General features: G+C 40.3%; 1 protein-coding gene across 4 annotated transcripts in view; it reads right to left on the bottom strand.

Moving 5' to 3' along the window:
• VWF (von Willebrand factor) overlaps nucleotides 1-11,248 on the bottom strand; it is a 115,122-nt gene extending 103,874 nt beyond the window's left edge. The window contains exons 1-4 of one of the 4 annotated variants that reach the window (XM_065742304.1): nucleotides 11,197-11,248; nucleotides 9,502-9,651; nucleotides 7,576-7,678; nucleotides 7,276-7,484 (exon numbers count right to left, since the gene is read on the bottom strand). In XM_065742304.1, coding sequence (XP_065598376.1) covers nucleotides 7,276-7,484; nucleotides 7,576-7,678; nucleotides 9,502-9,651; nucleotides 11,197-11,248 — 514 coding nt within the window. Of the gene's footprint in view, nucleotides 1-7,275; nucleotides 7,485-7,575; nucleotides 7,679-9,501; nucleotides 9,727-11,196 lie in introns of those variants that run through there. The other 3 variants (XM_065742308.1, XM_065742307.1, XM_065742306.1) reach the window with 3 other exon arrangements.
• Between the last annotated feature and the right edge of the window lie 10,364 nt (nucleotides 11,249-21,612).

Raw genomic sequence — 21,612 nt, 5'->3', positions numbered from 1 at the left:
ATTGGTGGCAGATCTGGGGGAGACAGAGCACATGCGGGTCAGATGAAATGTCCAAATAGTGGTGGAAAGGTCAGAGATCCATCCACTACTATGACCTAGGAGACCAGCCCCTAAAGTAATCCACTCTGGACCCATTAGGGTCTCAATAAAACAAATGTTAAATGACCTGTTAAGAGCAGGAGGTCAATTTGAAAAGATCAATGGACAGCCTAATCAGGTATTATTACAACTATGGAAACAATTACCCAATAGTCAAAGATTCCAATCCTCCCCTGAAGGGAAGGAATTTGACTCATAGAACAGATTCCACAAGACACATGGAATCTAGAATTATCCCACTGAAAAAACATAAACCTCCTCAGATGGCCTGGGCAGCCATGGTCGAGCCATCAGAGGGAAAAGACTTGGAGATGGCAGAGCTAATGGCATGACAGATGAGCCAAAATTCCCCAGGACTACGTTGAAATTATTCATTGGTCTAGAAAAAATGTACAATGGGTGATGGCACTGGTAGATACTGGTGCAGAAACATCAATCGTGACCCAAGTAAATTCCTGGCAACTAAGGCTATGATAGTGGGCTAGGAGGTGCAGATGATTCCCGTAACCCAAACGTGGTTGAAATTAGGGGTTGGGCATCTTCCGCCTCAGGAGTACAAGGTATCTATTTACCCAGTTGTGGAGTACCTACTGGGGATATACATCTTGTGGGGTCTGACTCTCCAGACCACTGTGGTGGGTCTGAGAGCTCAGACTAAAGGAAAGATGTATTTGTACCCAGGCAGTGCATGCAATTTTAAGGGGCCATGCAAAAACTGAGCCTATTTGTTTGACACAACCATGCTGGATCACAAATACCAAGCAAGAAGAAATTACCAAGACTGTGAAGGAGTTGGAGAGAGTAGGGATTATTAGACCTGCACACAGCCCATACAACTCCCCAATATGGCCAGTCAGGAAGTCAGATGGTACATGGTGAATAACGGTAGATTACAGAGAGCTAAAAGTCAGTCTGCTGATACACACAGTTCTATCCAACATTGCCTCCCTCATTTGTCAAAAATAAATTAAGTAGAGAAATAGAAACATCACTGTGTTTTGGATCTAGCAAATGGATTTTTCAGCATTCCAAAATGATAAGGAATCTCAAGACCAGTTTGCATTCACATGGGAGGGCAGGCAGTGGACTTTTCAAGTCCTACCTCAGGGATATGTGTGTTCACCTACTTTTTGCCATAATCTGGTAGCACATGACTTGGCAAATTGGAACAAACCATCTAGTGTCAGACTGTCAGCATTGTTCTGGACTACCTGCTAGCTGAAGAAAGGGGTGTCTGTGGCAAATTAAATGATTCTACTTGTTGTCTAAAGATTTATGATAATGGAATTGATGAAAACAAATTGCTCAAGATATATCAAAGAGAGCACATGTTCCTGTCCAAACTTGGAAAGGCCCAGACCTTGACCTCTTCTCCTGGCTCCCAGGTAAACATATCTTATTTTATTATTGTATGTATTATTGTATGTAAACGTATCTTATTTTATTATTGTGTGTTCTTGCAACTAGTACCTTTGTTCCTTGTATGATACCATGTTTTATTCAACTAATGCAACACGTGGTATCTTTGTACTTTACAACCTCCTCTGCTGATGAAGAAGTGAAACATATCAGGGTGACAATTGTAACCAGGACTAAAAAATCTTTTGTAACAATTATATGAAACTTTTGATTCCCTGTCCCCTCCCTCCTTTACCCTTCTGCTTCCTATCTTTTTCTCACCATCATGGATCACTACTGTCCAATTTTTAAGCAATCTTTGAGTCACAGGGTGGTGTAAGAGACTATTATTTTATACCATTGCTTCAAAGTTTGCTGATGAACATGTTTGGACATGTTCAAGCAAGTCCTGGGAAAGGGTTGTGAAATCCTTTGTCTAAGGGACAAGCAGGTGGGCATGTCCTGGGGCAACAAAAGAGAGATAAGCTGCAGCTCAATGGCCGCTGAACACTCTTTTGTGTGGTACTCATCTCCGTGGGGAGATAGCCATCTCAAGAGATGCTTGCCTGGCATCCTAGCACAGGATTTGTCACATAGGCAGGAAAAATGAAGAATAAAAGAGGGATTGACCACCATGAGATTTGGGTGCTCTTCCATCAGAAACCTCATGAGCTGATCCCTGCTGCTGAACTCCCTCCTGGGCCTGCTGCCTGAGACATGCTGCCTACTCCTGGACCTCACCACTCCTTTGAGTGGTTTTATCATCTGAACCCTCATGAGCTGATCACTGTTTGCTGATTCCCGGAGAAGCCTTCTCTTAGGAGAGACCTCTTGAGCTGATCACTCTTCACTGCTGCCCCTCTTGGGGTTGAGCCCCAGCCACTTCTCTGGTGCTGGCTGACGCTGTTCCTGGGCTGAACCCATGCTGCTTTCTCCTCTGCTGACCCGGTCTCAAGGAGGCCCATTGCTGCTGCTGTTCTCCCCACTTCTGCCACCCCTGCTCTTCTGCCTCAGATCGTTTGAGCCGCTTGCAACCAGACTGCCCCTAGGATCCTGGCTGGTGACTTTCCCTGCATTGTACAAATCCTTGCTTCTTTCCTATCTTTCCTATTGCTCACCTTCCCTTCCCCATCACCCTTATTAATAACAGTGTCCGCCTTCCTCCTCCCCATCTTCCTGGTCAATATTTGTAATAACCTGGTTGGACCAACATTTGAACCATTGCTTCTTAATCTCACGCCGAGTATACACAATCTAAGAACCTTGTCTCCCTCCTTTACATTGGAGTGTGACAAATGTGGTTGGGCGCAGGACTGTATGAGCATACCATGTTTCTGGGCATCACCCCTTGCAGTCACCAGGCAACGATGAAGCTGACACACTGGCTCAAGTTCAATGGCAAGGAAATACATCGGCCAAAGATCATGCCCATTGGTTGCATCAGAAATTACAGCATACAGGTCAGAAAACCATGTGGGCAGCAGCTAAAACATGGGGGCTGCCCATACAGTTACTGAATATTGTCCAGGCACATCAGGACTGTGACAGTTGCTCACAAATGTGACCAAGATCTCTGCCAGAAACAACAGTCCATCTCACTAGAGGACACAACCCTTTATGGCAACGTCAGATCGATTACATAGGTCCCTTCCTTGATCAGAGGCTGTCAGATATTCCCTAACCTGTGTTGACACAGTGAGTGGACTGATGCAAGCCTATTCTGTAGCAAAGGCAAACCAAGCCTATACCATTAAAGCTCTAACTAGGTTGATGCTATCACATGGAACTCCTGAGGTCATCGAGAGAGACCAAGGTACACATTTCACAGGTACAACTGTGCAAAAGTGGGCTGACAACAACAATATCAAATAGTGGTTTCATCTGCCCTATAATCCAATGGGAGCAGTCCTAATAGAAAAGTATAACAGAATCCTGAAGGCTGCTCTGAAATCAGACTCACAGTCCTTGCAGGGGTAGACCAAGAGGCTTTATGCAACCCTGTGGGACTTGAATGAGAGACCAAGGGATGGCAGACCCAGTGCTTTTAGAATGCTGCAGACAATTTGGACCTCCCTGCTTAGGATACAAATCACAAGCAAGGACACCTTTCTTACCACAAGCTGGGAATAATCTTCTGCTCCCTGTTCCTGAGGACCTAGAGTCTGGGAAACACAAGGTAAAATGGCCTTGGAAGGTGCAAGTATGACCAAAATGGTGTGGTCTCCTTGCACCTTGGGGGAGATCATTAGAGGTTGGAGGATCACTAAACCCTCCAGTGGTTGGTGCATGGCCAGCAGAGGTAGTAGTTGACGCTCCAATTGACATGGCCAAGGGTACATTAATCATGTCCTTATGGTAAATTAGAACCCCTTCCCCCCTCAGTACCTGATATAGTACAGCCACAGATATCAGGCCAGAGGGTATGGTATTGAAGACCAGGACATGCCCCAGTACAGACAGAGATGTTGACTCAAGACCAAAATACGACCTGTATGCTATCATGGAGGGCAGACCTACCCCTCCTCATACCTTTTAAACATCTGTATTACTCCCCTTGAGGTTGTTAAGTTCACAGGACAGCCAGTAGGAACAACACTCCAGCATGCTCCAGTGTCCATTAGGAAACATCATGACATCCAGTGGTGGACTGTTGAATTTTTGGGAACTGGTAAGCGTGCAACTGAACTGCTACGGGTCCTTAAAGAAGATATGCCTCCAGAAGGATCATCAAGTACTGGCCCAACAGAACGACAAAAAAAGACTGCAAATAATGGCCTTCAGTGCCTTAACACTCTACATTACAGCAGGTATTGGACAACTGTTGCAATGTACTCTGTAATTTGAGCCACCAAAACAGCAGGAGATTATGCCCTACCTGCTCAGTTGTTGGTTCATGCTGTGAAGGAGTGGAGTACAATGCAATTGCCTGATCACAGCCTGAACCATTAAATGAGCACCTAAGTGACCAGAGCAGGAAAGTCCAAATCTACCCATCCTCTCTCTTTCCTCCTCACAGTGGTGCTTCCAGGAGTACATATATGCTCAGAGCCTGCACTGGCTGTCCACCCCCCACCCCCCCCTTGCTCTCTTCCTTCCAGCACACCAGAGTTTGAATAAGAGGAGGTTGAATTCCTTAACTAAAATGGGAGGGGTGAGTTAATTCCCCCTTCTTTAGTATCTTCTTCTATAGTACATATATCTGAAATAAAGGCTCTGTCATCATCTTTGTTTGCTTTACACCACTGAACCCTTGAAAAAGGATTAAATACTACCTAAATACCCTTTATGTGTGATATGTAATATTCTGTGACAATGGCTTGGTTGATGCTTGGCTGAACAGTGTGCCCAGGTGGCCAAGAAGGCCAATGGCATCCTATCCTGCATTAGAAATAGTGCGGCCAGAAGGAGCAGGGAGGTGATCATCCCCCTGTACTCAGCCCTGGTGTGACCACACCTTGAGTGCTGTGTTCAGTTATGAGCCCTTCACTACAAGAAAGACATTGAGGCCCTGGAACACGTTCAGAGAGAGAGAGAGAGTGGTGAGGGGTCTGAAGCACAAGTCTTATGAGGAGTGGCTGAAGAAGCTGAGATTGTTTAGTTTGGAGAAGGCTCAGGGGAGACCTCACCATGGTCTACAAATTCCTCAAGGGAGATACCAGCCTCTTCTCCTGGATAACTAGTGACAGGAAGAGAGGCAATGGCCACATGTTGCACCAGGGAAAATTTAGATTGGATATGAGGGAAAACTTTTTCTCTGAAGGAGTGGTCAAACACTGAAATGGCCTGTCTAGGGAAGTGGTGGAGTCACCATCCCTAGAGCTGTTCAAGAAACATCTAGATGAGGTGCTAAGGGATATGATATAAGCTTAGCGAATAGAGAAGGTGATAGGAAGATGGTTGGGCTAGATGATGTTGTAGGTCCTTTCCAACCTAGTTTTTCTATGTTTCTACATTTCTAATGTATTTACAATCAAAATTTATAATCAAAATTTAATTGAGTACTGTGCTGTACACTAAGTACAAAAACAGATTACTAAACACTAAGATGTTTCCTCATCTGATGGGTAGTCATGAAAACTACACTGAGGGTAGGTGTAATAAAGGGTGGGTGTAATAGAGACAGCAGATTTGACATTTTTCTCTTAACCAAGATATTATAGACTTACAAATGTAACTTAGGTTAGACACCTAAAAACAGCAACGCTTCAATTTATGACAGATTGCAAATATAGATTTATAATACAGATTGCAAATATAGACTAAGGATTGTCATGGTTTTATGATTTTTTTGTTATCAGTATTCCACATCATAACATCATGTAGTACACTGGGAGTTAGAGTTCATGCTCCAGTTTTATGGATTGTTGATATTTTGAGGTACCTGGTTCTCAGAAGAGAGCTTCAAATTCCAGAAGAGTTCACTGCTCCATTTCCCAGTTAGAGGGAAAGATAAAACTTCTCACAAAATCACAAGACAATCCCTTTTTTTCCCTTCTTTTTCTGCTCACCTCTATGATTTGCATTCCGTAGCCATCTTGCCTTCAGCATTACAGTAAGGCCTTTGGTTTTGGATACTCATTGTATTTGATTTATCAGCTTCAATTCCAACTAAATTGTTTAATATTGTGTTATCTTGGATTATGCTATCATATTTAGTAAAGTAGTTTTCCTCCCTTAGATTATTACTACTGTTTATTTTTAAGCCCATCTCCCTACCTTTTCCCTCCTTCTCTCCCTTACCCAGGACAGGGGTCCATAGGTCCAAAAACACAGAGGAAATTCCTCTCTTACTCAGACAAGCAATTCTGTAAGACAAATTTCTTATTACTGGCACTGCTGAAGGGCGTATCGATTACTTTAAAATACATGAAAACAGTTTCATCTGTACATTGAAGACATGCCTATGAATCCTAGGCATCAGTAATTCACATCCCCAGGCCAATGTCAGGTTCTTCTGTGTAGTTCTGTCTCTCTCATTTTCTATATAATTTAAGACATACTTTACAATATCAATTTAACATACTAATTAATGAACTTAGTATATTCTAAATATTTTAGAGTGCATGCTAATAACCAACCATACTGAAATACATTTAGAATCAAGATTATCCTTAAAAGCTATGTTCGTGACTTTTCCAAAACACTTATCTTCACTCGTACTGACAGACTTTACATAAAGGTGCGGAGAGCAGCAAAAATTATCTTGTCTCTCCCTCCTGCTAGGAGCTGCCATGATATAAGGTGCACTTTTAGCACAACAACTCATCTCAGAGGAAAAAGGTGAACAGTTTACAGCAGTATTTTATGCCTCATCTATGTACAAATCTGCCAGGAGCAACACTCTGGATTTAACATTCTGCTATTGAAACACTTTCTATTCATTTTCTCACTTGTCTAACTGATTTAAAAAGTTGAATCAGGGAGTATTGTACCTTTTTTTGTTGTATCTTTTTTGCTAGATTGTTTCATCTGTTCCCCAGCATCACTGTACTACACATAATTTAGCCCAGACCATTTCAGTCATTGAAGGTTTCTAAGCATTAAACCTAGAGCACTGGGTTTTGCTCAGAAATGAGATTCTACAGTTTTGAAACTACATCAATTCCCTTTATGAGGAAGGGAAGACGAAAGAACTTGAACAGCTTCTCATTTCACCAAGATGAGTACCTGTCATGTTTGTGGAAACATTTTTCTGATTCAGCAAAATCATTATGGAGACATTCATTAGGAAAGGTGCACAGAGTACATCACAGTACAAGCACACCGAATTAGTCTTACCTTCTTGAGTTCTGAAGTCATCTTCAGCAAATTTATTGAAATTTCCACACAGCCCACAGGTCTTATTATAGTGTTTTTCTTGAAGGAATATTTGAATATTCCCACTGATATCAATCTTCACCACAAAGCCACAATCACTGCTGGATATTTTATAATAACCTGCTTCCTTCTCTATAAAGACACCATTGGAAGCAAAAGGTATGGAAACCCTGTGATGAAAAATAAGAATTTCTCAGAATATAACACTAAGCATATTCCAGCAGGATAAAATAATATTTACTGTTCCAATAGTACTAGTACCTTTTGTCTTCCTGTGTCACACTTCCATCCAACAAGAAACGAAGGTTGAAATACTCTCCAAGATACATAGTGAAACCAATTTTCTTACCATCCTTGTAGTTACCTGAAGATGTTATATAAGCAAATACTGTTAGTTTTGGCACTGTGGACAGTAACTTATAAGAATGTGCTACAGTGCTGGAAATGCTTCCAGCATTTCTATCACTTTCAAGAGCCTTGTAATCAATGAAGTAGATAATGTGAAATACAGACATAGTCCCAAGATAAGGGCTGGTAGCATCAACTCTGAGCTGCACAGCCTGAAGCTGCAGACTCAAGCTTTTCTCATTACTGTCTCCAGTCACTGAATTCTCCATCTCACCTTGCATACCAGAAGAGTTCCAGAGAAGATGAATCAGTCATCCTCTATGATCCCTAATCTTTCCCTTCCTAGCCTTCTCCCCAAAAGAATCAGAACACCCACAACTCAACAGTTTAAAAAATAAAATAAGAGAGTGGAACCTACTGAACTGAGGGAAGAATTAAGTCTGAGTAACTTTGTTCTTAGTAAGCCCTCTAACCATCTCAGCTGGTCTTTAAGAGCTTGATGCCAGTACTGGCTGCCCAACTGAGCAGGGCTACCTCACTCACAGTTTCTCAAAAGCAGAAGCACATACATGCTGTGGATATCAGGGTCCGAGTCGATTGCTCTCGGGCAGGGAAGCACGACAGAAATCAATATATGAGTGATCAGGCTTCAGTTTATTACCCGGACAGCCTTATTCTTACAGTGTTTAAGACAGGGGCGTATAGAAAATATTACAACAACCATTGGTAGAGAGCCTTGAGAAAAACAACTTTAAAACAACTCCCAACAATTAACAGCAGTGAGAAACACATTCTGGAGAAGGCAACTTTTGATATCATCCTAATCCTAAGAAACCAGGCAGGAATGTATCGGCAGCAGATGCGAAAGGCAGCGCTGGCAGGGTGTCCCCTGTTCAAAGGGTACTTTTCCTCTCCCACTCACCACAGACCATCTCCTGCTTTTACTTTTCTCAAGGTTCAAACAGCGTAGTTTCCTCTGAGCACTGTATCAGCGTGGCCAGTGCATAACACAGAGCCCAAAGGGAACACCTGTTAGCTAAACAGAATAGACTATCAAGGACAGCTTACTCTAAAAAATACCTATAGTTACAATTATCAGCAGTCCTGTGAGGCTCTCTTCGCTGAAGGCAGGCTGAACAACATAATCACAGAAGTTTCCCATAGATGTCTTGGCAACTTGTGTTGCTCAGCTGAAACAGTTCATGTCCGCTTTGAGTTGTTTGTCACTTGGCCCAGGGACATCGTGACCTCCTATCAACATTTAATACTTTTCCATAAGTATAGTCTGTGCTGCAGTGCAAACTATGCTCGTACATATCACCGTGACCTCCCTGCTCCTGCAGCCATTTCCCAACACACACACACAAAGACAAAGTTAACATATTCTAAGACAGATTAGGAGAGTTGAGATATTCTTCCTCTGCCTATCAATTTCTGCTTTGTCCATTGCCTAGCTCTGACCTCATCATGGTTGCTTGCACAATGAAGCACCCATTCTAGACAAGATGTCAGACTCTGAGCCAGCCAGTTCTGCCCAGACTGGGATGCTTTACTCAGCACAGATTGCACTTCACTGCCAGATATTCAAAACAAAAAGAAATCCACATGCATATGCTGAGAAAGGAAGCAAAGACAGACACTTAGGTTCCTGAAAGTATCTGAGAATGATTTTCTTAATGTGATGACTGAGCATACAGATAAAAAAATCAGTTCCACAGTGGAATGTGGCTCTTATTTCTGTATTCACATCCCTCTAGAAAAAAAATCACATTCCTCTAGAAAACTCAAAACTAAAAGAAAGCTTCAACTGTTACTACTTCATATCTTGCTTAGACTCACCCAGGAGCATGAAAGAGTGTTTGTGACAGTCACCAGCAAGGAGGTAGCTGCAGTCCCCAGCAAAACTGTAGAAAGAACCGTCAAAGGTTTTGATGTGATTGTTCCCAAAAAGGCTGCAACGGGAAACTGATGACTCTGAACCTGATGATCCTGAATATCAAAACATTATAACTTGCAAAGTTAAAATTCTTAAATTATGAAATGATCATTTACCTGCTGGTATTATTTTTTAAAGCACTGAATATTATCTGTCCTAGACTTTTACCTCTAGCTTCTGGGTAGAACATATATCTGATATGACAGCCTATATAATCAGGAATAGATTTTTTTAATTACTATATACATCAGTGGCAAGGCTTTTTCTCTATACTTCTACTGACCTAAAATTTGCAGAGATAATTTCAGTACTTTAAATAATGCCATGCACTCGTATATTTGTGCCTGCTCTTAATCCCATCAAATTCAATAGGGTAATAGTGAAGCTCCCTAGCATGAGAAGCCAGACATTATAGCCTTAGTGACCCAACACAGTACTTTTTGAAAGCTAGAGAGCCAAAAATAACCTTATTGATGCCTCCAGTATCAGGAGAACATTCACTGATTAAGAACTGCAGGATTAGAAGTGCAAAGAGAGAAAAACAATCTTGCAGAAGAAACAGTGAAAATACATTAAATGACAGCTACTGTGAAAGTAAAACCTTGATTTTGAAGGCCAGCACACGATACAGAAACAGATGTTGGCAGCATGGAGGTAGAGATTGAACACTCCCAACAGTAATCCATTAAATTTGGTGACCATGTGACACATGGCACCAGAAGATCAGTCTGACAAAATGGCATCTGATGTGGAAATGTGTACAAAGCAAAGGTATGGAATTGAATTCCTACGTAAGGAAAAAAATTGCACCCACTGACATTTATCAACATTTGTTCAACATTTATGGAGACCAAACAGTGGATATTAGCACAGTGAGAAGGCAGGTGATGTGTTGCAGCAGTGGTGACAATGATTTGAAAGAAGAGCCATATTTCAGACAGCCACACTTTTTTTTTCTTAAATGAACACAGCATGAAGGCTCTTATTCATTGCAGGTAAAAATGCATAGTTAATGGTGGTGACTACAGCCAAAAATAGTGCTTTGTAGCTGAGAATTTGCTCTATAAAATAGTGTTATTGTTTTAGCTCCATCTGAGAGAGAATTCAGAGCATTGAGTATGATGCTATATTCTGTTGAGGAGAACAACAATGTTGATAACACACCAGCATTCCTAGCCATTGCTGAGCAGAGCCAAGGATACTCAGTTCTTTCTACTGTCCTACAATGAAGGGGAACACAAAGAGCTGGGAGGCATAAGGGGTCAAGGTACTCAGATGGGACAGAATCAGGACAGCTGAAAAATTAGCTGAAGAGATATTCCATACCATACAACATAATGCAGAAGGAAAGTTTTGAAAGGTATAGAAAGCCTCCAATCTTTCCTTTCACTACTTGGGGTCTAGATGGGCATTAGTCAGCAGGTGGTGAGCAACTGTATGTGCATCACTTATTGTGTACACTTATACATAGTCATAGCGAACAACAGTTATCATGCTCTTTGTATATGTTTTAGTTTCCATGGTAATAAATAGGAGGCACTACTTTCAGATCAACCTAGATAGTTTCAAGGCATCAAGAAACAAACATGTTTTCCTACCTGTTGCTACAGTGACCAGCAGTAGCTCTGTCAGCGCTGCCAAGAGGAGCATCTGTCAAAAATCAAGTCATTAGAATACTCTTTGCTTGGGGTGTGTAGCCTGTTACATGACAGCACACCATTTTCTTGTTTTTGTGTGTAAAGTTATTTTTGAAGATCTACACCATTTCAGAAAGCTTCCATTTACATAGACATCCACAGCAATTCAGTTGTCTATCCATGCCTCTTAAAATGTAGTAATCTAGGAGATAAACTCTTATTTGTTCCCATTTTCACTTATTACAAGAAATAAGTTGAATTCCTTGTGGAAATTAGAATATGTGTGTATGTTAAGCTAATGTACACAAGTTTGTGCTTGCAAAGTTCTTTAGTATGCTATGTTATTTATCAGACAACCAGACAGGAAGATGCAAGCCACTCAAACCAGATCAGCCAACTCAACAGAAGTCACCCCTGCTACGTAATTTGTGCATCTTTCTCTAACATCAAAGGGAATACAAAGGTTCTGCAGCAGCTCACAGACCTAACTGGCAGTTCTTTATAACCATATGGTACTTCACTGATTTCCAGTTGGTAATACTCAAGATAATGGCGGAGAAGAAAAGGAAGGAATTATGCAAGGATTAGAAACCCAGGATGCAAACTTCCTTTCATCAAAATCAGTTTTTCTGTCGTTTCCTGTTTTCAAAAATCACAATGCTAGCTTCTGTTTTCCATACGTCTACCAGTTGCCTCCTATAATCCCAGGTCTTTAAAAGTATGAGATGACTGTCATGCAGACAGTGAATCATAGATCTATTCTGTGACAAGATGTCTGCAGGGAGCTCTTCGAATAACTGCTGATTTTCAATCTAAATGAGTTAATTCAGTGAACATAAGCCTCTCTTGTGGTTTAAATATACCATTATTAAATACTTAATATATTAATGCCAGGGAATCAGATACATCTCTTCCTAAAGGAAAAAATCCTTCAATAAAATGCTTGAATGTATTTCACAGAGCAAAGTTATATCAGCTTACAAGTATACGTTTTTTATTAATATCAATTATGCAGGTCCAGCTCACAGTCACATACATAGAAGTGCAGCTTGCCATGCTTATTACAGGAAGAACACCATGTTATAAATGCTAGTCATATAAACATGCAAATGCCAATCTGACATAATTCTGCAAGATAACTAAGAACTGACAACTACATGGGAATGACTGCAAAATAATAATAAACAATAAGCATTATTCTCAGATTACACATTTGCTGGTACAATACCATAGAACCATAAATTGATCAATCAGGAAACTCTAAAACTCAAATTATAGTGTTGGAAAGCAGGCATTCTTTATTACCAGCATTCTATTACCAGTTCCCTCATGCAAGGATTGAGCTCCTCCTATCATACATGCGTTCCCAGAGGCATGGAACATATTCAGTAATTGATTTCAAGCAGAATCACCTTATTTTCTTGGTACAAAGTCTAGGTCCAGAGACACAGTTCTCTTTGTTATCTAAACCAGCAACAGGGCTATCCATCAACAAACAGTAGCAAACATAACAATATAACTACAACTTGTATCAGGTATATTTTTAGTACATGCACTGTATAATTGTGGCTGAATCCAATTTGCATTAGGCTTTTAGCCCCTCAATTTTATAAAGAGGAAAAGATACAACACAAGATATAAAACCCATCTTCAGTCCCCTTTTATGTCCCAGTCAGTTCTAAGTTTGAAGCTTTCCCCTGTAGAGCAGGTACTACTAACAAATCCAAATGTAATCAGTAAGATCTGCCAGTATATAGCCCTCTACACTTTTCCATTTCTAGTTAAACTGGTAAAAATAAAAATAAAAACATACCTTCTACATGAATCTTTTTTTTTTTTTTCATCAAAAAGAAGCTCTTCCAGTTGCTACCCTTAACCTACACCAACATTGTTACCACAACAGAGAGGACTGAAATGACTTCGGGGTGAAACTTCTTGTTTTTGTACAAGCCAGGAACTCTTTATTCATTTAAAAGGAAAGATAAAGACCAAACATCACATCCGTCTGATTCTCAAGACAATAGTTTAAACTGCTATCAAGTAAATCAGGAGCATTAAAAGCCAGAAAAATACAATTCAAGGAAGTAGTATTAAAAACTCACATGATAGATAAGTCTTTAAAATACATTTTTCATATGCACACTTGATAAATCTCACAGCCGAAGCCAACAGCACACTTATTTGAAGAATTATTGTTAAGAATAGGGTGCCCCATACTTCAAAGACCACAGTGCCACGTAGCAATTTTTCCCAGTAAACAACTTCTTTAAAGGTAAAAAAGAAAAGAAAAAGCTAGTAATTACGTGCTTTTGTTCTCTCATTATGAACACATATGAAACAGACACAAAAGGTGCATTTATTTTTACATCAACACATTCAGCCCTTGAATTTATATGTATAGAGTTATCCTGAAATAATACGTAGTAAAAAGTTAATCACGCACATAATTGTTGACAGAGTTAAGCACAAGCTTTGTGGGCACATAAACACTGAGTAATGAGTGCAGAGCAAACGATACCTTACTTTACTCTCACTGTCCCATGTCACATATTTTCCAAAAGCAATAACAAAAGGATTAATAGGCAACAGGTTTTCCTGTAAGTCACATCCTGACACAGAATCAGTTTCTCACTTCCAACACATATAAACAAAGCAGAAAAATAAAAATGCACCTCTTGAATACTGTAGAATGCATATGTCTTGCTAAAAATTCTGAAAGTGATTATCCTGTTAGTCACAATGTACAGTTCTTAAAAAAAAAAAAACAAACAGAGCGTAGCATAAAAAAATAATAATAGAAAAGTCAGGAACAAACAGAGAAAAAAATTGTGATACTTTATGCCATAATTATTCCTGCCTCTGGGCAATTTTCCTTATTGCTTCTTCAGCCAAATAGGCTGGTCTTCTCAAAATAGTAATTAATTATTTTAAAATAATATTTAAATAAAAATATAAGCCAATTTAGGAGATCAGTCTGCCTAAACTAAGGAGTTAGAAATCTTGTTAACTATGCTTACTTTCTCTTGTAAAAACCTCATGATATATCTACATTAAAACACCATATAGCATCAGGCAAAATGAAAGAAATACTGAAAAATTGTGCCTTTCCATGCCACACCCCACATAAAAAGATCTGGAAACCAGTACTTCCTGTCAAGATTTTTTCTGTCAGATGCTCCCATCTTTTTTCCAGTAGCAGTAAAGCTTGTCCCAAACACACTCATAGCACTAAAAACATGATGGAAAACACACTGTAACCACTGAGGATTCACTCATACACAACAACCATGGGCACAGAATAAAAGAAGCTGCTTACTTTCAGAAGGCCTCAGGTATGTAGGCAGGCCCCCAGAGATACCCTTGCCTCTACTGCCAACCCTTAAATGAGATCTGGGAAGGGGTGGATCCTAGCTCCACCCCTCTGGTCACTCAGGTGAGTTGCTTGCACCTGAGCTCCCCTGGGTTGGCCCTGTCTTTCTACCAGGTGCTTGGTCTCTATTTAAAGCTGTGACTTAGCATTTCCACTACACTAATGCAAGGACACACTTAATGGTATTTGAAAAGGTCCCATGTGCGCAGAAACTTGTCCTCTGCTATAATTATAGCTCAGAGATATCCTTCTATTGTGGGTACCTAGCAATTTCTATTGCTTTGATAAAGCACCAGGAAAGGTTAATAAATCTTCCCCTGATTTCTTCCTGAAATGCTCCTCTGCATTTACGTAGAAGAAAAAATCTTAAAAAAAAAAAAGCAAGTTGCAATTTTTAAAAACTGTTATATATTTTTGCAAATAAATGCAAAATATCATTACTCATCACTACAGTAAAAGCCAGGAATCACTTAATTCAAGAATCAGTATGTACAGAGTTTCTGATTGCCAAAAATTGCAGGGCAAAGCTTTACCCATTCTAAATCCACTATGACTTCACACAGAGAGCTGAAGACTACTCATGTGAAACAGCATTCAAGGCTAAGTTGTAGATGAATTACAGGTGGCAAACACATAAGATGTCTCTTATCCTGTATGAAGAATTCTTACTCAAAGAAAAAAAAAGTTATTTCAACTACCTTCACTAATGAGATGCTCTTTAAAACTGTTTTAAGAGGGAAACAATCCAATCTAGGATGTCAGCATATAGATCTTAATATAGCCAACTAATTGGAAAATTTGAGCCTGATTCTGGCCCTGCTGTAAGTAAGTTGAGTTGAAGTATATTATTCTAGAAAATAAATTATTTCTGTAAACATCATTTCCACATGCAAATGCACTAATTGATTTTCTGAGGTCTAAAAGTGCTCCAAGCATCTTGAGTACACTCAAATCCCAAATGCCACACAAAAATCAAATAAAGGAGGATTAACATTAAAATATAATGTTTGGAATGGAAGGTATGCCTTATGGTTAGTAGAAAGTTCTCAAGCAGAGACTCGTGGGAAGAAAACCTATGCTGCTTTGTTGCTCAGCAGTAGTCAAAAGGTAATAGGTAAGAAGGAAAAAACCCACCTCATTATGCAGTCCTATAAAAACAAAGTGTGTTTTCATCTTGAATATTATCTGTGCTGTCAGCCAATCTATCTCAAAAACTGGGATACTTAAGTATAGAAAAATAAAATAAAATAAAATATTGATTAGACATAGGGATTAACTTCTTGGACAAGAGTGCAAATTTTCAGCCTTAGAAAATCACGCAGAGAAAGCAAATATGAGGAGCATCTGCTGTATCAGAAAGGGCCCAGAGAAGGTATGCATGAAATTAGTATTCATTGCTCCTTTCAGTGAAAAGGCTGCAAGCAGTCAGTGAATGAAATTCTCAGGGATTTGCCTTTAAATAGGCAAAAGAATCTATTTCTTCCACAAGAAGAAACATTTCATTTCTTCATACATAACATTTATGAATGAGCATTTCATACATAACATATTATGAAGGTTAGGACATGTTACTACAGCAAAAAGGAGCCCAAAAAAGGGCTGGACCATCACAAGATATTAAAAGGAAGAATCAGACACAGCTTTTGGCTTACCCCATTGAGTGGTGGAAATAGAAATCCCATCCTTTAAAGTTTTCCTTCATTTGTTTCAACTATGCTTAAGCAACAGCAGTTAGCCACTGAAATCCTAACTTCTGATCCATAACGAGACTGTTTTCCTCATCCCAAACTGAGGAATGTCTCAGTGGTTTTTGCACAACTGAGATCCACATTAACTTCTCCATTAGTGACCCAGTGGTGAAAATCAGAGTAAGTAACATCAAATAAGCCAAAACAATGATTACAAATAGTTCCAAAAATAAGTGCATTCCATGACAGATCCTAAAAGTCCAAAGCAGAAGGCCAGAAATAACTTAGGGTGTGAGATTAGCAAAGTCCTTTCTACACTGTCTCCTAACCTCCCCATGCGCAAGAAAAAACAGAAACCAACATAGGCAAATATCACCTGGCAAGATTGTAGCTCTGTCTTTAATCTGTTCTCTTTTGAAGATCTATGCTAGCATATTCCTAGGAAAAGTCTGAGCTAAACCAACTAAGTGGGCTAGTATCAAAGCAAATTAATTGACTTTTGGATGACCATCACTTAAGTCAGTATAAGCAGCAAAATTTTCCCAATGCAAAAAAGCAGTGAATGAGATTTATGCTGCATAGTTTCTTAGTTTCTTAACGCACATTAAGGGTATAAGTAAATGCAGGCAAAATAAACCAATTACAGTTTTTCAGGAGAAAGACTGTCACTATAATGGCTGAAAAAACAAATGAGCCGTGCACTAGCAGCACAGTACAATGGCAAAAGTGAGGAATTCTCAGTAGCACCAACTACAAGACTGCCAGGTAGCAATGAGAAGGGCAATTATGTCTGCTTCCCCTTTGGACAACCACAGTGAGAGGCTGCAAGTCACCTACACCAGCTGCACGCCATGCAGGGATGCTTCATTAACATCAGAACACTACAAAAAAGCAAAAGCTTTGTTCCATCCTTATAGCAGCTGCCCTAGCATAACTGAATTTGTAGCACACAACAGCAAAACAAATTTCAGTAAGAACTGGCAGAATAGATTCATTTGAAATGACCAGAAATTTTGCTTGAATTAACAAACATTGATATCTGTCCTGGTCTGGTATGAATTATGGGAGCTTCAGTGTACTCTTGGGCCATGATGCCAAGTTCCATTGCCTGGAACAGTTTATGATACACTCCTTGGGAAGTTCCCAACATAAAATAAATGCTGTCCCTTGTAAGTATGCATCATTAAATATAATTCTTCTTACTACTCTGTCAATGATTTACAGGCTGGTTTGGCTCAGTTCCATGACAACTGGGGCAGGAGACCCACAGACCCACACCCTGGGAAAGGAAAAAAGGAAAAGGAAGATGGGCCTAAAAACAAAACAGTAGCAACAATCTGAGGAAAAAAGCTAATTTTATTAAAAAATACTAGAATGCAAAATAATACAATACAATATATAAAATGAGAGAGAGAGTGTGTCAAAAAACTAAATGCCTTATAATAACACTGAAGGTGAGACAGCTAGGAAACACCCACTGCTAGGTAAATCTGAAAGAGAAAAAGCCAGTGTCTTGTAACAGTTGAACAGTTTTTATCTTTCCCTCTGTATGGGAACTGTTGAATCATGGCCTGAACCACTAATTGATCACCTGAGGCGAGCACTGAGTCAGCTACAGGAGCACAGGTGAAGGCAATGTAGTTGTGTGACCTGAAGGAGTGGAGTCTGGCTCCACCTCTCTCAGACCCCATTTAAGGACTGACCACAACTGGTGAAGGATCACTTGTTGAAGATCCCTTCCCTGTGGAGTTCCAGGTAAGCCTTGACTGTTAGTGACAGGTGAGCCTTTCTTTATTTAGCGATTGTCTTTGTGACAACTGGATAAGCCATATAAAAATATACTGTCCACTTTCATTATTTTGTGTGGTTACTATTTTTCTGGGGCATTCACCCTGCAATTGTTGATCCAGGCAGGCCTGGAAAAAAGGAAAGGTCATTGACTGATATGTCTCCCATTTGGAATATCTTCAAATGGGGCAGGGGGGGAGAACATTACCCCCCTGGAACAAATGCTCCCAGGTCAAATCCTGGGACTTAAGGGGTCACCCTATAACAGCTTAGCTGCTTTTGTTGAAAAATGGGGACCCCTGTGGGTTTACAGGAATTGTTTTTCCTCTCCATCCTGTTTGATTATTTCCAGGGTTTAGATAATGTAGCATTTCAATTGAGGACACTCAAGTCCACTGAGATAATGGATCTGGGAACCTCAGAGGACAAGATCTCTAAATTGGATCTTGAAGCCCTTTGAGATCTGCCCAATTATAACTTGGAAAATGAAAAAAGTGCAAGATAGACCAGCAGGGGTGCCTCCTGACCAATAGCTCCCTGCTGAAACGTACTTGCATGTAACAGCTTGCTCAATATGCAGCAAATGAGTTGATGGACCTAGTACAGTGGTTCCATCAAAAGCCCAGGGAAAGCATACCATCATGGCTCCTAAGACTATGGGATACAGGAGCTGAAAGTGTGTTAGTTAATGAGACAGAAATGTCCACGCTAGCATCTATAACCATACACCCAGCCCTGAGGCAAAGATTATATGCTGCCATCCAGTATAATGAAAATCATTCTATTATAGACTGGTTGATGGGGGCATCATCAAACATGGCCCAATAAGAGATGTACTGCTTCATGCTGGTTTATGGTCTTCAATGGAGGACCTCCAAATGTACATTTGAGGAAGACATATGAGGGAGGCCATATATTCTGACACATTTGGAAGTCCAGACATGGAAAAAATTATGGCAGGTATGAAAGACCTGATGTTGCAGCAAGCCCCTTCTCATCTTTAAGGGGACATAGGGCTCCATACTAAATCCTTTAGTAGCTTCAGAAGCCATTGTCCAACAAGCAGCCCAACTGGTAGCAGACCTGGGGGAAATGGAGCGCATGAGAACTAGGCACAATTTCCACATGATGGAGGAAGCTGAGGACCTTCCAATTAGAACCCAGAAGACTGCTCCATGGACACCCCGATCAGGTCCCATATATGGAAAACCATGATCAATGATCTTATACAGGCCAGGGTTGCATTTGCTAAAATCGATAGGCAGCCCAATCATATTTTATTACAGTTACGGAAACAACTAAGAAATGATCAAAATTTTCAGAGTACTCCCAGAAAATCAGGAGTATGAATAATGCAATAAGCACCTACTACATCCTGGAATTTAGCTGATTTTATAGTACCAAATAGGAGGAAAAAACATCCACAGGTGTCTTGGGCTATGATGCCTGAGCCATCTGTGGTAAAAGATCTTTATCTAGCAAAATTCATGGAATGACAAGGAACATTGGTTCCCTTAGGGCCTCCAGATGAGATCGGAGGCACCATGTAGAACTGACAATGTTTTGGACAGAAACAGATGTGCAGAGTAAAGCTTTAGTAGACTCTGGTGTGGAAGCATCAATTATATATGGAGATCCATCTAAATTTAAGGGTTATAGAGTGATGATTGGTAGGTTTGGGGGACAGACCATTCTGGTCACCCAAACACTGTTGAAACTGGGGGTTGGGCGTTTCCCACCCTGGGAATATAAAGTGTCTGTTGCCCCAATCCCAGAATATATCTTGGGCATAGACATTCTATGGGGTCTGGCTCTCCAGACAACTGTGAGAGTGTTCAGACTTCAGCAAAGATACATTAGTATTTGGGTGGTAAAGGCAATATTGAGGGGCCATGCAAAACATGAGCCTATTATTTTGTGGAAACTGCACTAGATTACTAATGTAAGACAGTATAGACTCCTGGGGGGACAAGATGAAATATCAAGGATTGTGCGGGGACTAGAAAAAGTAGGTATTGTAAGACCTGCACACAGCCCATACAGTTTCCCTATATGGTCAGTGCAAAAGTTGGATGGAACATGGAGAATCATGGTGGATTATAGGAAATTGAATAAGGTCACACCACACATCTATGCAACCGTACCCAGTGTTGCTTCCCTAATGGACACACTCAGTAGGGAAATCAAAACCTACCATTGTGTCCTAGATTTGGCAAATGCTTTCTTCAGTATTCCAGTTGCTGAAGAATCTCAAGATCAATTTGCATTTACATGTGGAGGCAGGCAGTGGCCCTTCCAGGTCCTTCCACAGGGTTATGTGCCAACATATTGTCATAACTTGGTGGTGTGTGACCTAGCTAATTGGAGAAAACTTAATTGTAACCTTTTGTAGCATCTCTATCTTTGCACAGGTCCCTTTGCTTTTACATGTGGTGTGTTAGGCAGGCCAAAACAAACAAAAAAAAACAAAAAAAACAGGCTTTTCTGTTAAGTATCTTTAAATGGGTTAAGGGGGAAAACATCGCCCTTTTGGATAAAACCCTGCCAGAGCATATCCCAGGATTTCTTGGATCCCCTATTGTGAACTCACTAATATAACTGAAAAATGGGATCCCTTGTGGAATTGTGGGAGTTTACTTCAATCTCCATCCCGTATAGTGGAATTTATCTATGAGTTAGATAAAGATATTGTCAGAAAGGAGCAACAGCTGGATGCATCCACTGTGGTGAGGCCACTGTTAAATGCATTAAACTGAGCAGAACTTTCAAATAACACCATTGAGAATAAAAAACTATTGCATAATTGTCTTGAAACCAGAGCAACAACTTAGTGCATTAACAGTGAAAAAATCAAGTTTAGCTATTCCTGTAAAACATATTCTAAATATTGCCTTGGAAAATACCCAGGTCCCTGAAACAGTGGATCTGGGTATTCCAAAAGAAGAAACTCCAAAATCTGAACTTGAAGCCCCACTTGAGGCAGATCCCTTTGAGATCTGACCCATAGTCACATGCATTTAAAAAAAAAAAAACAAAAAAAAAAAACTGGTTCACGATAGACAGTAGGGGTATCCCCTGCCCAAACTCATCATCATAGAAATCAGAATCACCAAGGTTGGAAAAGACCTACAAGATCGTCCCATCCAACCATCCACCTATCACCAGTCATTCTCTCTAAATAGTTTCTCATCACAGTGTCTAACCATTCCTTGAATACTTCTACGGTCAGTGACTCCACCACCTCCCTGGGCAGCCCAATCCAGTGCCTGACCACTCTTTCAGGGAAGTAGTATTTCCTAACATCCAGTTTGAATCTCCCTTGGTGTAACTTGAATCTGTTCCCTCTTGTTCTATCACTAGTTACATGAGAGAACTCAACCCCCAGCTCACTACAACCTCCCTTCAGGTAGTTATAGAGAGCAATAAGGACTACCCTGAGCTTCTTTGTTCTTCTACTGAACAATCCCAGCTCCTTCAGCCATTTCTCATGAGGCCTGTGCTCCAGACCCCTCACCAGCTTTATTACCCTTC

Source organism: Cyrtonyx montezumae, unplaced genomic scaffold (genome assembly GCF_038088225.1).
Source record: "Cyrtonyx montezumae isolate F1298 unplaced genomic scaffold, pur_monq_1.0 scaffold_3, whole genome shotgun sequence".
Taxonomy (NCBI): Eukaryota; Metazoa; Chordata; class Aves; order Galliformes; family Odontophoridae; genus Cyrtonyx; species Cyrtonyx montezumae.
This window is presented reverse-complemented; position numbering and strand designations above follow the sequence as displayed.